The following is a 19,213-nucleotide window of genomic DNA, read 5'->3' on the forward strand; positions in this document are numbered from 1 at the left end:
TAGAATTTCATGATAGCGCCATTGGAGCCATCTTCAACATTGTGGGATTGATGATTCCAAGATAGCGGGATCAGTCCTAACTCTTTGCTGTGGAGTCACATATGAGTCGAGCAAGTTGGATCTCGAATGCAAGAATTGTGGAAGTTTTGACAAAAAATTTGAAGATGAGGATTAGACGAGTCAAGGCCGGCCAAGAGAGCGGACTGTTACGGAAAAAAAAAAAAAACAACCCATTTTTTGAAGAGGGATTTTGAAGGAGCAAAATGCGGTCAAGAGAATTGGATTACACGAAAATGAAACATGGCCAAACACTCACAGAGGAACCGTGGGTGATGACCAAAAGACAGAGCAAACAAGGCGACCTGGAGTTTGAAAAGATTGATGAGCTGGCCAGGGATGAAAAAAGAGGGAGGGAAAAGAGGAAGAGGTTCATGTGGTGATTGATTTAAGGAAAATCTGTTCGTGAGAGAACAAAAAATCAGAATCAGACAAGTTCAGAAACTGATCTAATGCATGCCCCGGAGCTACTTCAATGCAACAGACTCCAAATTTATCATTTGCACAGCCATAATATACTTCCTTTTATACTGAAAATTGGCTAACAGTCATCCAAACATTTATGAACAAACAAAACTTTACACAAACTAAATTTAATTTCAGTATGAAAACCAACAAATGTACCAATGATCGATAATGCTGCTGCACACATTATGCGTACTTCACATGAAACCTAAAGGGAGCACGCTGAAAATTTCTCTGCAACTTCTGCAGACGAAAGTCCAGTCCTCCGCCACCGTTCAAGAAGAACATCAGTGAGCTTCCATTTCTGCACGTCTTCTTGCCTAGGAAATCGCAAGGAGAAATATAAGCAAAGCATACCAACCTTAGGAGCTTGTCAGATCGAAAGTTTTGCTCCAAATGTAGTTTCAACATAAATTTAGGAAATGCATTTCATGAAAAATGTTTTCTCCTTCATGTTTTTTTTTTCCTGTTACTCCTGCTTAACGTTGGAGTCCAATAGTTTATCTTTGAATCGCTGCATCTCTCACCGTCATTTCCTTCTTCCTCGGTGTCGAAAGGAGAGCTATAGTAATGCAAATAACAAATAGTTAACCGAAGCAAATAATAGCAACACAACCATAACTCGCCTATTCCCTGTTCAGATTGCCTCTTTCGTATCGGCTCCATGTTGACTACTCTTTCAAGGCTTCAATTGTGTCCATCCTCTGCTTGGTATGTAGACCAAGTGAGGAAGATCCCTATATCCTAAGGACGGGATTTTCGCCAAAGCCAACTGCATGAGATCATGATCCTATTGGAAGAGCCACTATCTCCAAGACAGAATCATCGATACACCGTATCCGGAAAATTTCACTTCTTTCTTCAAATACCCACAACACTAAGAGTCTAAGACATGATCTTATGCGTGAAGCATGGAAAACTCTCTCTGCTCCTCAATGTCAGGGTGTGGACATTGTTTGAAGAGCATTCTTCTTACTATCAATTCAGAACAACAACAAAGTGCTGTCGGCCAAAATCCATAGAAAGGGGTAGACAAGCAATGATACACATACATTCTGTGTCTCATTAGTCCTGTTTCTTCTTGCCGCAATAAGGTGCCCTTCCTCAACAATCACACAGCTGTCCAATCAAGGTCTAATATAAGTAAGCAAAATGTGAAATCATGAAAATACTAATTATCTTAATTAGAAAATAAAGTAACACATCTAAAATGCGCTCGCTTACTTGAAAATCGAGTCTCTTACTCAACTTGAACTTCAAGGCTGTCCAAAGCAAGCTCTGCCTTATACACAAAAAGGCGCATAAGTCTTGTTATTTGCTAGGAGAAAAAAATATGAGTATAAAGAGTCAGAATTTCTGTCATACGTGCATTCGGGCAATTCAAGAGGAAATCGGTGTGAAGTTGCTAGCAGTAGAAATTTTTCAGTATCAATACGCAACTAATAATGAAATGAATTATTTGACCCCCCCAAAAAAAAAAAAATGGCGGGATGGGGGGAATGAATCGTATCTTGTAGCTATAAGATCGGGATCATGCGAGTCCGGTATAATATTTTGATCACATAACCTGTAATTCAAAGGCAATCCCAACCTAATACTGATATGGCTCTAACAACACTAAAGCAATAACAGCAACTAATTTGACAAACTGCATGATGCTCCTTCTAGTGTGTCTGACTATTGGTACCTCGGAAATTTGTCTTTCATTAGTCGGGTCTTACTCGAACATTCAAGAAGAATCCGGGAGTTTTAGCTTCACGTGATAAAGGCATCACGTCTACATTCACAAAAAAAATAAAAAATAGAGGAAAAAAAGAAAGCACGGTGACAAACACGACGATGATTCTCCCTTCTCCTCTCCCAGAACGTGATATTGGGATGAACATCTCTCACTGCCTCGGGTATATTTAATTTGTGAAAATGAGGTATGTACGTTCCGTGATATACTTCTACGATCAATGATTCAAATAAGATTTTGTATAAGTTAATTTGGAGTAATTCGAATGCGTATATCATGGGATTGGTTCCCTTTGATGTGGACGTAGTGACTCATAATTATCTTCCTTCTAAAATTACATGTATTGGGTGAATACAAAAGTTAGTGTGTATTAATAGCTTGACAAGTGATGAGACTCAATTTTGAAAACTGAAATCAAAAACCCTAAATCCTTAATTTTATCGTCTTCACTCGTGCTCTCCGTCTCTCTGCTCGAGTCCTTACTCCTCTCTCGCTCTTGACGCTCGTCTCTCGCACGCCTCGCCTCGCATTGTCTTGCTGCTCTTGACCCCCGCTCGACCCTCGCCAGCTCGAGCCAAGAATGATATCCCAATCGTACTTCTTGGCAATTCATTTATGCGACGTGCGATGAATATGGGCATGTTCCCGACCTATTAAAACTCGTATGCAGAGTTACGCATAACTTTTGCCGTAAACTAGTTTAACAATCTGATAATTTCAACTTAAAAGCATGAAACGGACTTGGCATTGCAGCTGCAACCCTCAGGAAACGCTTGAACTTTCGGACAAAAACTCATTCGAACATGGATTACGCTTCCTTTCTCAGCTCTCCTGACGAAATTCCGGGATTGGAAAAGCAGCAAATGCCAGTTAGAGTGCAGTGAATAATTGAAAACACAAGCAGGGGAGAATCTTATTATGCTAGGATCAACACCAATTTCTCGAATGGCAATCTGGCTAAGAATACTCATTCTAGAGGAAAGCTACATATGATAAACAGGGCATATGAAAATAAAGACTGAGCATCTGAAACTCTAGCTTTTGCTTACTGGGCAAACTTTACTTACCAACAATCATACGGCCGAACGCCGCTCCAGTCAATAAACGATAGTTAGTGTCAGTCTGGATAAGGCTGCCGACCATCTAAATATAAACAGGGCGATTCTTAGAGGCTTTTAATTCAGACAGGCATCTTCGCTTCAGAGAGATCTTGGCACCACAGATCTGACTGAGACAAGATTTGTGGACGACTTGTGAGTTAGTATTGGCTGGGACGGGTTTAAATCAACTACGTCTTCCAAACATTGCTTAGGAAATTGAGCAAGGCGGTCCTTTATCTGCAAGATGAGTCCTCTTGCTTGATGTTGTATTCGGAAAGGCAATGAGCTACTTCATGTTTCTCGCAATACTTTTGACTCAGAGAAGCATAAATATAAATTTCAGGCTCTAAAAGTCAAAGTTTGCGTGATTTATTTCTTTACCTAGATTTTTTGTTTAGATGCATCCTTCATACATCTCTCTTTGCTTCTTCCCCCTGGACTTGAGCTGTTTCTTTCAAAACTAATACTTAAACCAAAGGACAATGTCCATAATCTAGATTTTTTTTTTTTGGTCGAATCCATAATCTAGATTAGCTGCCTCATATACTGCTCAAATCACATTGAAACAAATCCTTTATCACTAAATTGTGACTTTTACGTCAACAACGACTGAGTGAAAAATTGATGAGTTCTGAACAAGCTAGGAAGCATGAAATGTCAGATCATGGCAGTGTCAGACAGATGAAACTGAAAACACAAGCAGTATACCACGATTTAGCAAGAACGTGCTGTCATGTAAGCAAGAAGAGAAAATTGCAACTAATTAAAAGGAAAACGATTTCTTTATCAGGTACAGTGCCCAGGGCATATCACAAAGGATGACTTCCTTGTAGATAAAATATTGTTTTTCATTGAAGATACTATATTTCCGGATATAAATGTGAGGACATTAAAGACATCAAAGAATCTCACAGCACTGAAAAGAAAGAAGAAGAAGAAGAGATGGAGAAACAGGGGGAAAGGGAAAAGGATAGGACAAACTAATATTAGCTTAACTCGTTGCAATTCCCAGAACTGTAAATTTCTTTAGGGCGAATAAAAATAATACGAAAATGTCTAACAAGTCACAAAGAATTTATGACAAAGGGAACAAGCAGGGAAAGAAAGAATTGAGACAAAGTTGACTTATTAATGCTTACGGGGAACTCCGCTTTCTTCCATTTCGACTAGGAAAAGGACAGAAAAGTGGAGTCATCGTGACAAGAAGCAGAATTACAGCGAAAACCACATCCATCAGTAATCAACATAAGGAGTCATAAACCTCCAGGAAGCTTTAGTTGTCAATGTCATCTGTCACAATTTCAAAGTGGAGTAAAGTAGACAGATATCAGCAACAAAAGCAAGATTAGACACTGACCAAATGCATTCCTCGGAGCTAACTTGATGCAACAACAGTATTGAGCCACAGCCTCCAAATTTATCATTTACACAGCCGCAGTGTACTTCCTTTATACCTAACAATGTGTGAAAGTTATCTAACCGAATAATCTTCAACAAGTATAGTATGACCAACAGATGTACCTGTTGAAAATATGTCTTGATTTTAAGATCGAAACGGAAATTTAAATTCCAAAATAGATATATCTTGATCTTGAAATTAAAGATAAGATTTGCTTGAATATCACCGAAATCTTGATGGAAGCGGTGGAAATTATATTTCCTGTTCGTATGATGCAAATCACGATCAAGATTGGATTTGATCTGTTGGAGTCATGGAGAAAGAAATTAAAACAAGGGAAAGATAAGTCCAAGGTGGACTTGGTCAACTAGAGGTTTTTTTCTTCTTTTGCTAACCAACGTGGATATCTCAAGTGGTGATATGAAGAACTCAAGGTTTTGTCTTTTGTGGGACTCACTTTCGTATAAAAGGAAAGCAACACCGTGGCTGTCACTTTGAGTCCTTGAAGCATCTATTTCGTTTGAGTGCTTGGTGTGCCGAAGTTGATGTAGAGTTTCTTGAAGCACCGGTTATCGAGTGTTTGCTCGTGGGATTTATTCTGTGAAATTACATCAAGTATTCAAGTGTCAAACCGATTAAATCTTGAGGTTAGATTTGTTTTAATTCCTTTGCGAGTTCGAGAGATTGTTTCGCTAGGAATTGGGGGCTAAACATTGTGTGCGTTCTTGGATGTAATTAGGGCTGGAAACACGAGAGTGTTTGAGTGACTCGAGTGTGATCCGTAATCTCCGTGTATCGCTTGATTTATAGTGGAATTCGTTCTTTGCTCTCCCCGTGGACGTAGGTCTCTACGACCGAACAACGTACATCCGGTGTCCGATTTATTTTATTGTTCTATCTATTTTATTGTTCGATCGCTTGTTCCGCGCAACAATTGGTATCGAGCTAGGTTTGTCGAGTTGAAGCGAATCGATGGCGACAAAAGAAGTAAAAGTGAAAATCGGCGATTTGAGGGGAAGGACTTTGGTTTCGGAAGATGCGGATTTAAGACTATCTATATCGGATGAAGCTGCACTTGCCCCGTGCGGGGAGAAACCAGAGACGATGAAGCAAGCTGATTGGGAATTCTTGGATAGACGAGCGATGGGTGTTATTCGGCGGCGTTGGCTCGTAACGTCGCGTTTAATATCGTCAAGAGAAGACTACTGCGGGTTTGATGAAAGCCCTATCGGATATGTACGAGAAGCCTTTTGCGATCAACAAGGTCTATCGATGCGACGTCTTTTTAATTTGAAGATGAGCGAAGGTGCGTCATTACTAATCATATCAATGAATTCAATGTGATCGTTAGTCAATTGAGTTCGGTTGATATTGACTTTGAAGATGAGGTATGTGCTTTGATTCTATTATCCTCATTGCACGATAGTTGGAATACTACATTCTTGCTTGTTAGTAATTCTTACGGGTCAACAAGTTTGACGTTTGATGGTATTCGAGATTTGATTTTAAGTGAGGACATCCGTAGAAGAGAATCGGCGAATATGTATCTACTCGCTTTAGTAGGTGAAAATAGAGGAAGAACTAATACTCGTGGTAGTAAAAGTAGTATGAACTCAAATAGACGTGATCGATCTAGAATGGCGGTCTTTGTCTGTTGGAACTATGGCAAGAGAGTACATCTTAGAAGGAATTGCTTAAAGCTGAAAAACGAGAAAGGTAAGGAAATTAGAGTTGAATCTACGGATGATATTGCAGACTAGCGAGAAAATTTTAATGGTGTCGATAGTGTCTTGTACATTAGTGAGAATTCATCATTTAACGGATGGATTATGGATTCCGGTTGTTCTTTTCATGCTACACCAAATAGGAACTGGTTTGCTACTTATCGGTGCACGGATAGTAGTAAAGTGCGGTTGGGAACAACGCCGAATGCGATGTTGTGGGTGTTAGTGATGTTAAAATCGGGATGCATGATGGTATTGTGAGGACATTGGCCTGGAGTAAGATACGTTCAATTGAAAAAGAACTTAATTTCCTTGGGTGCCCTAGATTCAATTTGGATGCGGGTATTCTTCACAAGGTGGAGTTACGAAGATTGTTCGAGGTGCCTTGGTGATAATGAAAGGAATCAAGCATGGAAGCCTATATGAACTTCAAGGTGAGACATTGGCGGGTTTCACTACGGAGACATCGATATACGTTCGACGGTCCTAACGACTACTCGAGAAAGACTTGGGTGTGTGCGGAAGCACAAGTTTAATCTTGTTATCGGGAATACGCGATCGAGAGCTTTGATTGAGACGGAGGCGGTAAGTTGATCATGCATGTGCGAACTAACAATAGCATGGAGTTACGCTCGAAGGCTGGTAAATAAATTCTGCATGATAAAGGGCATAGTGAAACACCACACTAGTGCTAGTACACCACAACGGTTTGCGGAATTGATGAGCAAAACATTACTAGAGATGTCCGTAAAATGATCTCTAGTCTTTGGTATGGCTAGAAGAGTTCTAGCGGATGCGCTTAGTATGGTGAGCTACCTGGTGAACGGATCTCCATCGATTGTAATCGGATTTGGGACTCTCGAAGAAGTGTGGTCGGGTAATGTTGCTAATTATTCTACTTTTAGAATGCTTGGTTGCCCGTGTTATTATCGAGTAAGTGATGGTAAGCTCGATGTGAGGGCAAGGTGCATATTCCATGGCTATGCACGAGGTGAGTGGGCTATCGGTTGTGGTGCTCAAATATAAATTCACCTGTTTGCGGTAGAAAAGTTACCTTTGACGAGTCTCCGGTACTTCGAGGTAGGATTGTTTGTGGCGGTATAAATACGGATCCGAACGGTGTTCGGTTTGAGGTGGAGTTGCAACCGGAAACTCCCGAGGTAGCGAGTACTAGCGTGATAATCGACACAGATGGTACTTGTAGCGAGGTGGAGCTTGTAGAGCCAACGGTTGTTGTAGCTGCTGATATTGATAAGGTACGTGTTCGATCTCCTGACGGATATGGATGCAACGGTGGTTTTGCTTTATCCGCAATTAAGGAGCTTGTGTCAGAGTGTCCTTGTGGAGCGATTAAAGGTGCATATGGAATTGGTATTCCGATGAGGTCCACGGTTATGGCAAAGTTCAATCGCGGCTTGGACTTGGATGATATCGTGGCGGTTGAGCCCATTGGGGTTGTTGGGAGAGTAGCAAATGATGTTCGGATACTAGCGAGCGATGCAGACTTAGCTTAAACGTCGAGCCAAGGTGGAGATTGTTGAAAATATGTCTCGAGTTTAAGATCGAAACGGAAATTTAAATTCCAAAATAGATATATTTTGATCTTGAAATTAAAGATAAGATTTGCTTGAATATCACTTGAAATCTTGATGGAAGCGGTGGAAATTATATTTCTGTTCGTATGATGCAAATCACGATCAAGATTGGATTTGATCCGTTGGAGTCGTGAGAAAGAAATTAAAACAAGGGAAAGATAAGTCCAAGGTGGACTTGGTCAATTAGAGGTTTTTTCCTTCTTTTGCTAACCAACGTGGATATCTCAAGTGGTGATATGAAGAACTTAAGGTTTTGTCTTTTTGTGGGACTCACTTTCGTATAAAAGGAAAGCAACACCGTGGTTGTCACTTTGAGTCCTTGAAGCACCTATTTCGTTTGAGTGCTTGGTGTGCCGAAGTTGATGCGGAGTTTCTTAAAGCACCGGTTATCGAGTGCTTGCTCGTGGGATTTATTACGTGAAATTACATCAAGTATTCAAGTGTCAAAGCCGATTAAATCTTGAGGTTAGATTTGTTTTAATTCCTTTGCGAGTTCGAGAGATTGTTTCGCTAGGAATTGGGGGCTAAACATTGTGTGCGTTCTTGGATGTAATTGAATTTGGAAACACTGAGAGTGTTTGAGTGACTCGAGTGTGATCCGTAATCTCCGTGTATCGCTTGATCTATAGTGGAATTCGTTCTTTGCTCTTCCCGTTGACGTAGGTCTCTATGACCGAACCACGTACATCCGGTGTCCGATTTATTTTCTTGTTCTATCTATTTTATTGTTCGATTGCTTGTTCCGCGCAACAGTACCAATGATCGACAATGCTGCTGCACACAATATTCATGGTTCACATGTCATGCAAAAGAGCATGGTTAAGACTCCTCTGCACCTTATGCGGTCGAAAATCCAGTCCTCTGCTGCTGTTCAAGAACATCATCAAGAGCTTCCGCCGCTGCATGTCTTGCTGCCTATGAAAGCACAAAGAGAAAAAAATAATGCAAGCATATCGGGAGCTTTGTCGGTGAGGAAGTCGTTCTTAGTGTAGTAGGAAATAATTTCATGAGAAATGTTCTCTCCTCAAGTGAGCAGGTGAGTATACATAAGATTGATCGGGGCATATACTACATGACGTCAACAAGTTTTGCTACTTTGAAGTAGGTGAGAATCTCAAATGGTGAAAGAGGCTTCTTATTGGATGAGCCACCTCCATCTTTTCCGGTAGAATTATGATATATTCCACTGTAGCATGGTGCCTTTGTTTTTCTATTATGCTCTACAAGATACCGAAAGGGCCAAATAATTTTCACATCAACCATTGATTACTGTCCACAAAGTCATCTATAGTAGTGTGTCGTCACCATATATCTATAAACGGTTACGAGATAGACTATTAGATAAGAGATGATCTCTACTAAAGACCAGGCTTAAACTATTTCTGTTCATGTGGCCATTGTCTGATAAAATGTGCCCGAGGAGCAAGTTCTTACATCTTAAAACGCAACACAAAGTTGTTGACGCCTAAATTTTGAATAATCTATTTTTTGCATAAAAATTATAAAAATCATCTCACATATTTATTTTTAGCGTACATTGCATTGACATATAATTGGGCAAGCGGAACACTTAATTTAACATGCGTCTAGACTAGGCACGGGATGGAAAAATACACCGAGAAGATTTGAAACTTTAGGGATTGTATTGCAAATACTTAAATCTTCAGGGACTGTATTGCAAATACTTGGAACTTCGGGGACTGTATTGCAAATACCAAAAGAAGATGGAGAAAGGAAGATGGTGAAGAGAAGATAATGAAAGGAAGATGGTGAAGAGAAGATGAATATGAAGAAGGGAAGATGAAAATGGAAGGTGAGGAAATGAAGATGAAAATGAAGAAGAGAAGATGAAAATGGAAGGTGAGGAAGTGAAGATGAAGAATGAAGGATGAAGAACTTTGCCTATAAAAGATGAAGAGAATTGAGAGAGTTTTTTGGGGTGGAAGAGAATTGAGAGAGTTTTTGAGAGGAATTCTTAGAGAGGAAAAAGAGAGTTCTTGAGAAAAATCGAGAAGAAAATTCGAGAGTGAAGAAAAGAGCTTTAGTCGAGCATCATCTTGACGAGTCCCGACACATATTTCGCCTCTCGCCACCCAACAACGCCATTTGCTTGCCATTTTCGACGACGAGTCGCGTTCTTCCGACTTCGAGATCTTGAAGGGAACTATAATGTGTACGTGAGTAAGATTTTGTGTAATAAAAGGTAATCTTTTCTATCTCGATCTACAAAAATGTAATCATTTGGTTTGAACATTTGTTTGTTTATTTTAGACATGCCACGTGTTTCAAATTTTAGCATTATTACATGTTAATTTATTTTTATAAATACTCGTGATTGGCTGCATTTTCTTTCTTTCTAAATCATTCATGGTGTATATTGCACAAAGTTCAATGTTTTACATTCTCATAAAAAAGAAGAAAAAAACTAAAAAAAATTTGCATCTCTGAATTTCAAGTAAAATCCATCAAAATTGTCAAATCAAATATTTTTCATGAAAATGGTACCGAAAGGGCGTTAGAGTAATCTAGCGTAACCAAATCCCCGAATTCAAAATCTACGGTTCGCGGAAATAAGATAGTTTTCTCCCGCTATTTTATTTAGGTTTCTAATCAACCTACCGAAAATGATTAGTGGCGACTCCAAATTCAAAACACGTTGCATGTTAATTATTTGTACCTTAAGTTGCGATTTGGTATGGACTTGGGAGAGTCCGAGTTAGGTTGGTTAATTAATTAACCTGATAATCCATTAGCCCGAAAATTAACTTGTTTATTTTTTAGGTCACGACAGCTTGGCGACTCCATTGGGGACCCAAAGAGAACTTAGGCCAGAATAATTTCATAAAAAATAAAATCACTTGATTTGGCAATCTTTTTTGAATTTTAATCCTTAGGTGTTAAATGGTTTTGCGGGAAAGGGAGTTATAAGGGGAGGAGTACGTGGCTAATCTCTCTTTTGCGAGCTTGGTGATGAGAATTTTAATTTTTGAACTATCGGAGTGCTTGATTGCTTTTAAAATGTCGTGCATGCCTCTATATAATTGCACTACACCACTTTGACTTGTGACCGAACCCGGGTCACCCGATAGTTTCGGGATGGTATTTATATGGTTCTTTAATCTTGGCGGTAAGGCTTCGCTAAAGGTTATCCCGCTTGGATCCCGAATTCTTCAAAAAATGGCTCAAGAGTTATTCTCATGCACGTGAGGCTATGATGCATGAGAGTTGCTCTTGTCGACCGAACCAAGCCGAGATGATTGGACCCGACTAATCGTGACTATGTATGCGAGGCAGCAACTAGTCATGATGAACATACGCAAGGCTGCGACATGTCATTCATTCGTCTTTCATTTCATTTTGCTAAAAGAACTAAAATCTGAATCCACACTTCATGCGCATGTTTTTGTGATTGACATTTTCTTCCTACGAGCGGTAATTTCTTGTCTCTTATGCCATGTTATCTCATTTTTATTTTGGGCTGGTCCATGGTTTAGGTTGATTTAATTGGCACGTGATCTATATACGAATGGGTCGCAACGATATCCGTTTCGTGCCTACTCCGAGCTAGAGCTCAAGAAGTTATGGGGTAAGTTGAAGTCGGATGGCCAGCGTACGTGCTCAAGCATATCGGGTTCATGTTGCCAATTCTTGATATTGATGTTCAAAGCGGGATCATGCAAGCACTTGCTCATTTTTGGTGCCCGAGACGACCACGTTTGTGTTCGGAGGTAAGTTTGAGCTCACACCCACTCCGGAAGAATACATTATTGCCATTGAAAAATCAATTGAGTTGGATGTGGTTGAACCACCTATTCGGATAGATCCGGTGGTAGTGCTGCTGAATTTTTAGGTTCGACTAAAAAGAAATTGAAAAAGTCTTTGAAGGAGTAGCGCCAGGCATTCCCATTATCTTTCCTCATTGAATGTTTTGAAAATAACTCCGATCTCATGAGATCTAAGATTTTTATCTTAACCTTTTTCGGACTTATCATTTTTCCATTCCGTCGAACGCTATAGATCCCGTGATAGCATGGACGGTAAAACAAGTTTGTGGTGGGGTTAATTTTGTAAACATCATCCTTGCTTGAAACTTTCATTTCATTAACACGTTTCGCTCATTCTAAAAAAGAAAACAAGAAAGAAAAATATAAGACTTTTCGAGCCCCAATTGAGTTTTTACAAATCTGGTTTTTCTCACACCTTTCTCAATTCGGGAAAACATGATTGTATTTGAAATGGGTATGATGACAACCCTATTTTAAGATTTAAACAAATACGAGGATCGAACTAAAAACTTGCACTATACGCGGTGGGTCCATTTATTCGAAAATCCAAATTCTAAGATTTTCCTTTGGCAACTGTATGGTTCCGAGTGGTAGAAGCTCGACTATGCCATGGTGACCAGAAACCCGTGCCTTTGATGGGCATTTATGGAGCAACCAGCTATCGGCCTCTTCGGGTTACACGACAATTTCGGGTTCTGCGGGACATCCCGCCTTCACTTGGGCCCAACGAATTCCAAGTTCAATTTGAGAAGGACGAGAACTACGGAGCGGAATTGAGATGTCATTCTGAGGCTTGGCGGGAGTGTTCTAATCGGAGGCTGATTTGGCCCATAGAAGAGCTCACCGGAAAAATGAGGAGTCACTTTGCCACAACTCGGTATATTCAGTTTCATGCCATCCCTGCTGAGATACTCCCGAAGATCCCGATCGTGACAATGCAGCATACCCGTCAAGCTCAACTCAAAGCAAGCGAAGAGAAGGCGATGAAGGCCCAAGAAAAGGCGAGATGCTTTGGCGAAGGAGAATGAACGATTGCGGGCGCGCCTTAAAGGCCCATTCGTCTATAGATCATGTGGCCTCTAAAAAAGAAAGACCGTTTGATTTATTGGTTTGCTTAAATTGAGTCATGTATTTACTTTCATAGGTTGATTGTTTAGGAATCTCATTGTCTTGTTTCCAATTTCACACTTTGCTTACGTAGTTTTTACAATTTCATCGAGTTGTCCTCAATTCTGATTTGGCTTGTTCCTGTTGTACGATTTTTACTAAATTCTATGATCGAGTTTTGAGTAAGTACCAAACATGAAAGTTGTAGACCTATGTTTCAACTAATATCCTACAAAATTTCAGAATTAAATTCATAATTTAAGATGGCCTTTCGTTTTTTCAACTACCTGCGGTTATAACAGTTTTCTAAATGCGATTTTTCGGAAAGACACATTAAACTGATTTGATCCGCTCATTTCCAGTCCGATTGGCCAACATAAAAGTTGTTTACCATCTTCTCAACTACAAGCTCGTAAAATTTGGATGAAATTCGATCAACGTACGAATTAATACGGATTTTTTCGTAAAAGCGGACAAACTGAAAATTGCCTGTTCTATTCCTTTGGTCATAATTACTTTGTTCGTTTGAGTCTAGAGGGATGCCATGGGCTGGCTCGCTATTCTTGCTCCCTGTACTCATTTTGGGTTTGTTACTGCGTACGGGTAATTTATCACGGATCCTCCACATATTACTCGATCGATTGCGAAGAGGATGGCCGACATTAACGCCACCGTTAGTGCTGCCCTAGGCGAGAAACTTGGCTCCTTGAGTGAGCACTTTGAAGGGATGATGTCCCGAAAGATGGAGGAAATGATGGCCGCCTTTTCCGCCAAACTTCAATCATCCACCTCTAGCCCGCCGCTAACCATTCCTGCTCTAATTCCTCCTATGGACAACTCCGGTAAAGCCACGGAAACTGCTCCCCATCAGACAATGCCGCTAGAAGATGTGATCTTCACGGGCGTGAGCTCGAGCACGCCGCCCGTAGTCCCAATCCCTCAAGCCAGCCCTGTGGCCCCCGGATTGAATGGTGAAACGGCCAAGTTGTTGGCCCAAATGGAACAGAGGATCTGAGAGGTCGAGGGAACTCACAACATACCCCGGATTGACCTGTCTGTCTTTTCAAAGGTCACAGTGCTAGAGAAGTTCAAGATGCCTGACTTCGAGAAGTATGATGGGACTTCCAACCTAGTTTAGCACGTCCGGATGTACCAGGCAAGAATGAATAAGCATGCGACCAACGGACCCCTAATGGTTCAGACTTTCCAGGCTAGTTTAAAAGAAGCTGCCATGAGATGGTATACGGACTACGAGATCTACCGGATGGATGATTAGGAAAAGGCAGCTAATGCTTTCATCAAACATTTTAGCTTTAACTTGGACGTGATCACCACCAGACAAGACCTTGAGCAGCTTGAGATGAATAAGAGAGAAACAATCAAGCAGTATGCTACCAGGTGGAGGAACGTGGCATCTCAGGTGAAACCGGTCCCTCCCGAAAGGAAACTCATGAAATTGTTTGTTTCCACCCCGCCGCTTGTTATGAGAACTCGAATTTTGGGATCCGTTGCCACGTCATTCAGCCATCTCATCGCGATGGCTGAAGAAATCGAGAACGGCATGAAGGAAGGTTGGTACGGTGATGTTGCCACGACGACTAAGAGGTTTGCGGTAAGGAAAGACAAAGAGCCGGCCCCACAGGTCAACATGACCTACGGCCCAAAAACCCACGACCCGGACGCCTAATCATACAAATTCCTAATCGAGCGAGGCTAATTTCGGCGCGCAACGAGAAAGAGGGAATCAACGGTCCCTCGGCGGTTTACTCCTTTACCGGGAATCCCCGTCGCAGTACTCGCGGTTCTACGTAAGAGAGGTTTACGACTTCGAGCCTCTATGACCCGATAACACAAGCTTGCCGAGATATGATCCATCGAAGAAATGTGATTACCACTGCGGGGAGCTTGGACATGACATCGATGGCTGTTTAAATGCTTTGAAGCATCGGATTCAAGATCTCCTCGATTCTAAAGCATTCTCGTTCCAAGGCAACAAACAGCCGAATGTCTAGAATAATCCTTTGCCGGATCATTACGGTAAAGTTAATAATGTATTCGGGCTGGGAATCAGACGGGTTGGTGCTATTAAGGTTGAAGTAGCTGATGTTCTCAACGCCCCGATCAGGGCAGGATATTATGAGGTCGGTGAACTAACATCACTCATCAGTTGAAGGAAAAGGTCTCTGCTCTCCTGAAGGACGGATTCATAGTGCAGGCAAGTCAAACCCGGACAGTGGCCACTATATCCCAGTTATCATTGGCCTGGAATTAGGAGCTCGTGATTTTGACCCAACCCGAGACCTTTCAAGAGTCTTAAGTGGAAGATGCCAATGTGACTAACTTGATCAAGAACGACCCGAGTTAGCGAGACATGCCCGCCTTGAAAGATGCAACGGACGATGAACTTGGAATAGTCATTGCCTCGCCTCGACCTTTTTCGTACATTAGTGACAAGGCAGTTCCTTGATCCTACGATCTTGCCTTGATAACAAGATTAGGATGCGCTTATAGCAATGACCAACCTACTAAACAAGTCATCGAAAAAGATGCTAAGGAATTCTTGGCTGTAATCAAGGCGAGTGAGTATAGCATTGTTGACCATTTGCGAAAGTCACCGGCTCAGGTATCCCTACTTGAACTTCTACAGTCATCCGAGAAGCATCGGGAGTCCTTAATGAAGGTACTCGGTGAAATTCACGTACCCGAGAATATTGAACATGACAAACTAGAGAACTTCGTAGGGACGATCCTTCTAAAAGATCAGGTCACATTCGCCGACGATGAGATTCTGCTCGAAGGACCGGGCCATAATAAAGCTTTGCACATAACAATCAAACACAAGCAAACCCACGTAGCTCGGGTACTTATTGACAATGGGTCGGCACTGAATATTTGCCCATTAGCCATATTGAATCGTCTTGGAATTGACCTGGCCGGGTTGCGGACGGCCAAGACTTCCGTCCGCTCATTCGATGGTGTAAAGAAGGATGTACTTGGGCGGATCAACTTGGAGATTCAGATCGGGCCTTTTTTGTTTGACATTCTCTTCCAGGTACTACATATTCCTTTGGCCTTTAACCTTCTCCTAGGCCGACCTTGGATTCATAATGCCGGAGCTGTCCCATCAAGCCTTCATCAGAAAATTAAGTTCGTGGTCGAACAGAAGTTGGTATTTGTCCATGGAGAGGAAGACCACCGATTTTCAATGAAACGGCCATCCCTTACATTGAGCCAGCTCATGATGAAGAAAATTCCTACTACGCTTTTGAGATAGTACACATCATCCATGCATCACCGGAAAGTCTTTTGCCGATTCTCGAAATGTCAACCACTTCTCTTATGGTGGCTAAGATAATGGTGGGCAATGGCTTTAAGCCCGGTATGGGTTTAGGTAGACATGGCCAACGGATTCGCACCCCAATTGAACCCAAAGGCCAATCTCACACAGCCCGGTGCGGGATGTCAAGGGCGTGGGTATAAAAGAGGCGTAATGGGTCACAGTAAGCGGGCATACTGTCTTTCACCCCCATCTCTATATACCACTTTCCGATCAGTTGGAGTGGTCGGAGGCTACGACAATTTGACCCAACTCGAAGATGACTTGGGGATTGTGTTCCCTGACATACCGAAGGATCAAGGCACTGCGGTTGAGCCAATAGGGTTTGAAGAGGATGAAGAGGTCTTCGATATCGCCGGTTGTTTTGATGATGTAACCATTGCTGCTATATCTGAAGACGGAGCGGAGCGCATGAGGAGGAACCTTACCTAGTGCCTAAACCTTCTAAATCATTCGTTAATGCCATATATGATGATCCACTGGAGGGTTTAGATTCAGAGTAACATCTTTATGTTTATGCAATCCCCTACGTGGGACATTTTCTGTTTCCTTTAGGTTTTAGATCGCATTTGGATTTCTATTACGTCTTGCACTTTTTGATTTTCTTTCCTAGAACATGTAATTTCATATCAATAAAATTGCACTATTTTTCGAATCTTGTTGAAGTATCCCAAACCAACCCGATGACGATAACCAACGACCAACAAGTTTGTCATCATGGTAAGAAATGAGGGTTGGGTTTCTTCAAGAATTCATGTCCCACGGTTTTGAAAAATAAAAAATTAAAAAAAATAAAAAAAAATCTTAAAAAAAAATCACACCGCAATTAAGCCTTGTTTGTCCTTCTGATTTTATTATTTTATGTTTGAGAGGGATACATGAAGAGGGAAACCTAGTGGATTCAGAAGTGTACGACTTAGATGAGTCCAGTCCAGATTATGAGGAAATTCGTCGGGATTTCGAACGACATGAGGAGATCAAGCCCTTGACCGGTGAACAAACTATCTCGGTCAACCTAGGTGATGCGGAAAACCCTAAAGAAGTTAAGATCGGGGCAAACCTTTCCAAAGAGATGTCCGAACGGTTGATTAAGCTCCCGAAGGATTACCGGGACATTTTCGCCTGGTCCTATGCAGATATGCCCGGTCTTGACCGTTCCATTGTCGAACATTGTTTGCCGATTGATCCCTTGGCTAAGCCGGTGGTGCAAAAGTCAAGGAGGGCCGGACCAAAATTGGTCCAGAAGATCAAAGAAGAGGTCATGAAGTCGCTTGACGTCGGATTCCTTGAGACTACAGAATACTCTGATTGGGTTGCCAATATAGTCCCAGTCATGAAGAAGGATGGGCGTATTCGAGTCACGTGTCGATTATCGAGATTTGAATAAGGCCGATCATAAAGATGATTTTTCCCTCCCGCATATCGACATACTTGTTGACTGATCTTGCGGGGTTTGAATTGTTTTCATTCATGGATGGTTTCTCCAGGTACAATCGGATCCCGATGAATGTAAATGACAAGTTGAAAACCACTTTCACTACACCATGGGGAATGTTCCATTACCGGGTGATCTTTGTTCGGTCTCGAAACGCTGGAGCTACTTACCAACGAGCCATGGTTGCCCTTTTCCACGACATGATGCATAATGAGATTGAGGTTTACGTCGATGACATGATAGCAAAAACAAGGCGTGGAGAAGATCACGTCGAAACGCTGAAGAAATTGTTCGACAGGACTCCGAAAGTACAAGTTACGCCTCAACCCCGCCAAGTGTGTCTTTGGGACCAGCTCGGGTAAGTTGCTCGGATTCGTGTAGTAGCGGCAACGGCATCGAGGTCGACCCTTCTAAAGTCAAGGTTATTCGTGAGCTTAAGCCGTTGACGACGATTAAAGAAGTTCGAAGTTTGATGGGTAGGCTAAACTATATTGCTCGATTCATCTCTTAGTTATCGAAACCGCTAAGCCATTCCTCAAACCATTAAAGAAAAATGCGCTAGTCTAATGGGATAGCGAATGTGAAGAAGCTTTTGGGAAAGCTGGCGACATCTCATGAATCCACCCGTGCTTGTTCCTCCAAATAAGGGCAACCTTTAATCCTCTACATCACAATCCTTCGTGAGTCCTTGGGTGCTATGTTAGCCCAAGAGAGGTAGGAGGATGGAAAAGAACGAGCCATTTATTATCCGAGCAAGAAATTCACAATTTCGGAAATGAAATACTCTAAAGCGGAGAAAACATGTGCGGCGTTAGTGCAGGTACTGCATGGGCTTCGGCAATATACCTTGCATTACCAGGTGCTTCTGGTGACAGAGTGCGATCCTATCAAATACTTGTTAAATCAACCCGCCTTGATTGGTAGACTTGCTAAATGGCAAATCCTCATCTCCGAGTTTGATGTTCAATATTTGTCCCGAAAGTCAATCAAGGGATGGGCTATAGCGGATGTCCTAGCTGAAAATCGGGGACGAGATGATGATGCCTATCATTCTGAAGATTGAATCATGTCGGTGGAGGATTATATCTAGACTATGTATTTTGACGGAGCTGTCAATTTATCGGGATCGGGCACGGGCGCGGTTACGATATCTCCGGGTGGTCGGCATTATCCTGTGGCAGCAAAATTGGTATTCTCTTGTGCAAATAACATAGCAGAATATGAGGCATGCATCCTCGGTCTGCAGGCTGCGATTGAAATGGGGATAGCCGGACTCAAGGTGTTCGGAGATTCCGCTTTAATTATCCTTCAGATTGTTGGAAAGTGGAAGACGAGAGATGCTAAATTGCTACTCTACCATGAGTATCTGGATAAACCGGTGGAGGAATTTGAGGATATCTCATTTGAGTATCTGTCCGGGACTCATAATCGATTCGTTGATGCATTGGTTACCTTGTCTTCATCAATGTTA

The 19,213-nt window shown here is 41.7% G+C and overlaps 1 protein-coding gene across 1 annotated transcript in view; it reads right to left on the reverse strand.

Moving 5' to 3' along the window:
• Positions 1-499: 499 nt before the first annotated feature.
• Positions 500-19,213, reverse strand: part of LOC125314342 — a 396,865-nt gene continuing 378,151 nt past the window's right edge. Inside the window, exons 2-4 of the mRNA XM_048276394.1 lie at positions 1,767-1,798; positions 1,575-1,641; positions 500-842 (exon numbers count right to left, since the gene is read on the reverse strand). Coding sequence (XP_048132351.1) covers positions 810-842; positions 1,575-1,641; positions 1,767-1,798 — 132 coding nt within the window. The 3' untranslated portion in view covers positions 500-809. The remainder of the gene's footprint in view (positions 843-1,574; positions 1,642-1,766; positions 1,799-19,213) is intronic.

Source organism: Rhodamnia argentea, chromosome 3 (assembly GCF_020921035.1).
Source record: "Rhodamnia argentea isolate NSW1041297 chromosome 3, ASM2092103v1, whole genome shotgun sequence".
In the NCBI taxonomy this organism is placed as follows: Eukaryota; Viridiplantae; Streptophyta; class Magnoliopsida; order Myrtales; family Myrtaceae; genus Rhodamnia; species Rhodamnia argentea.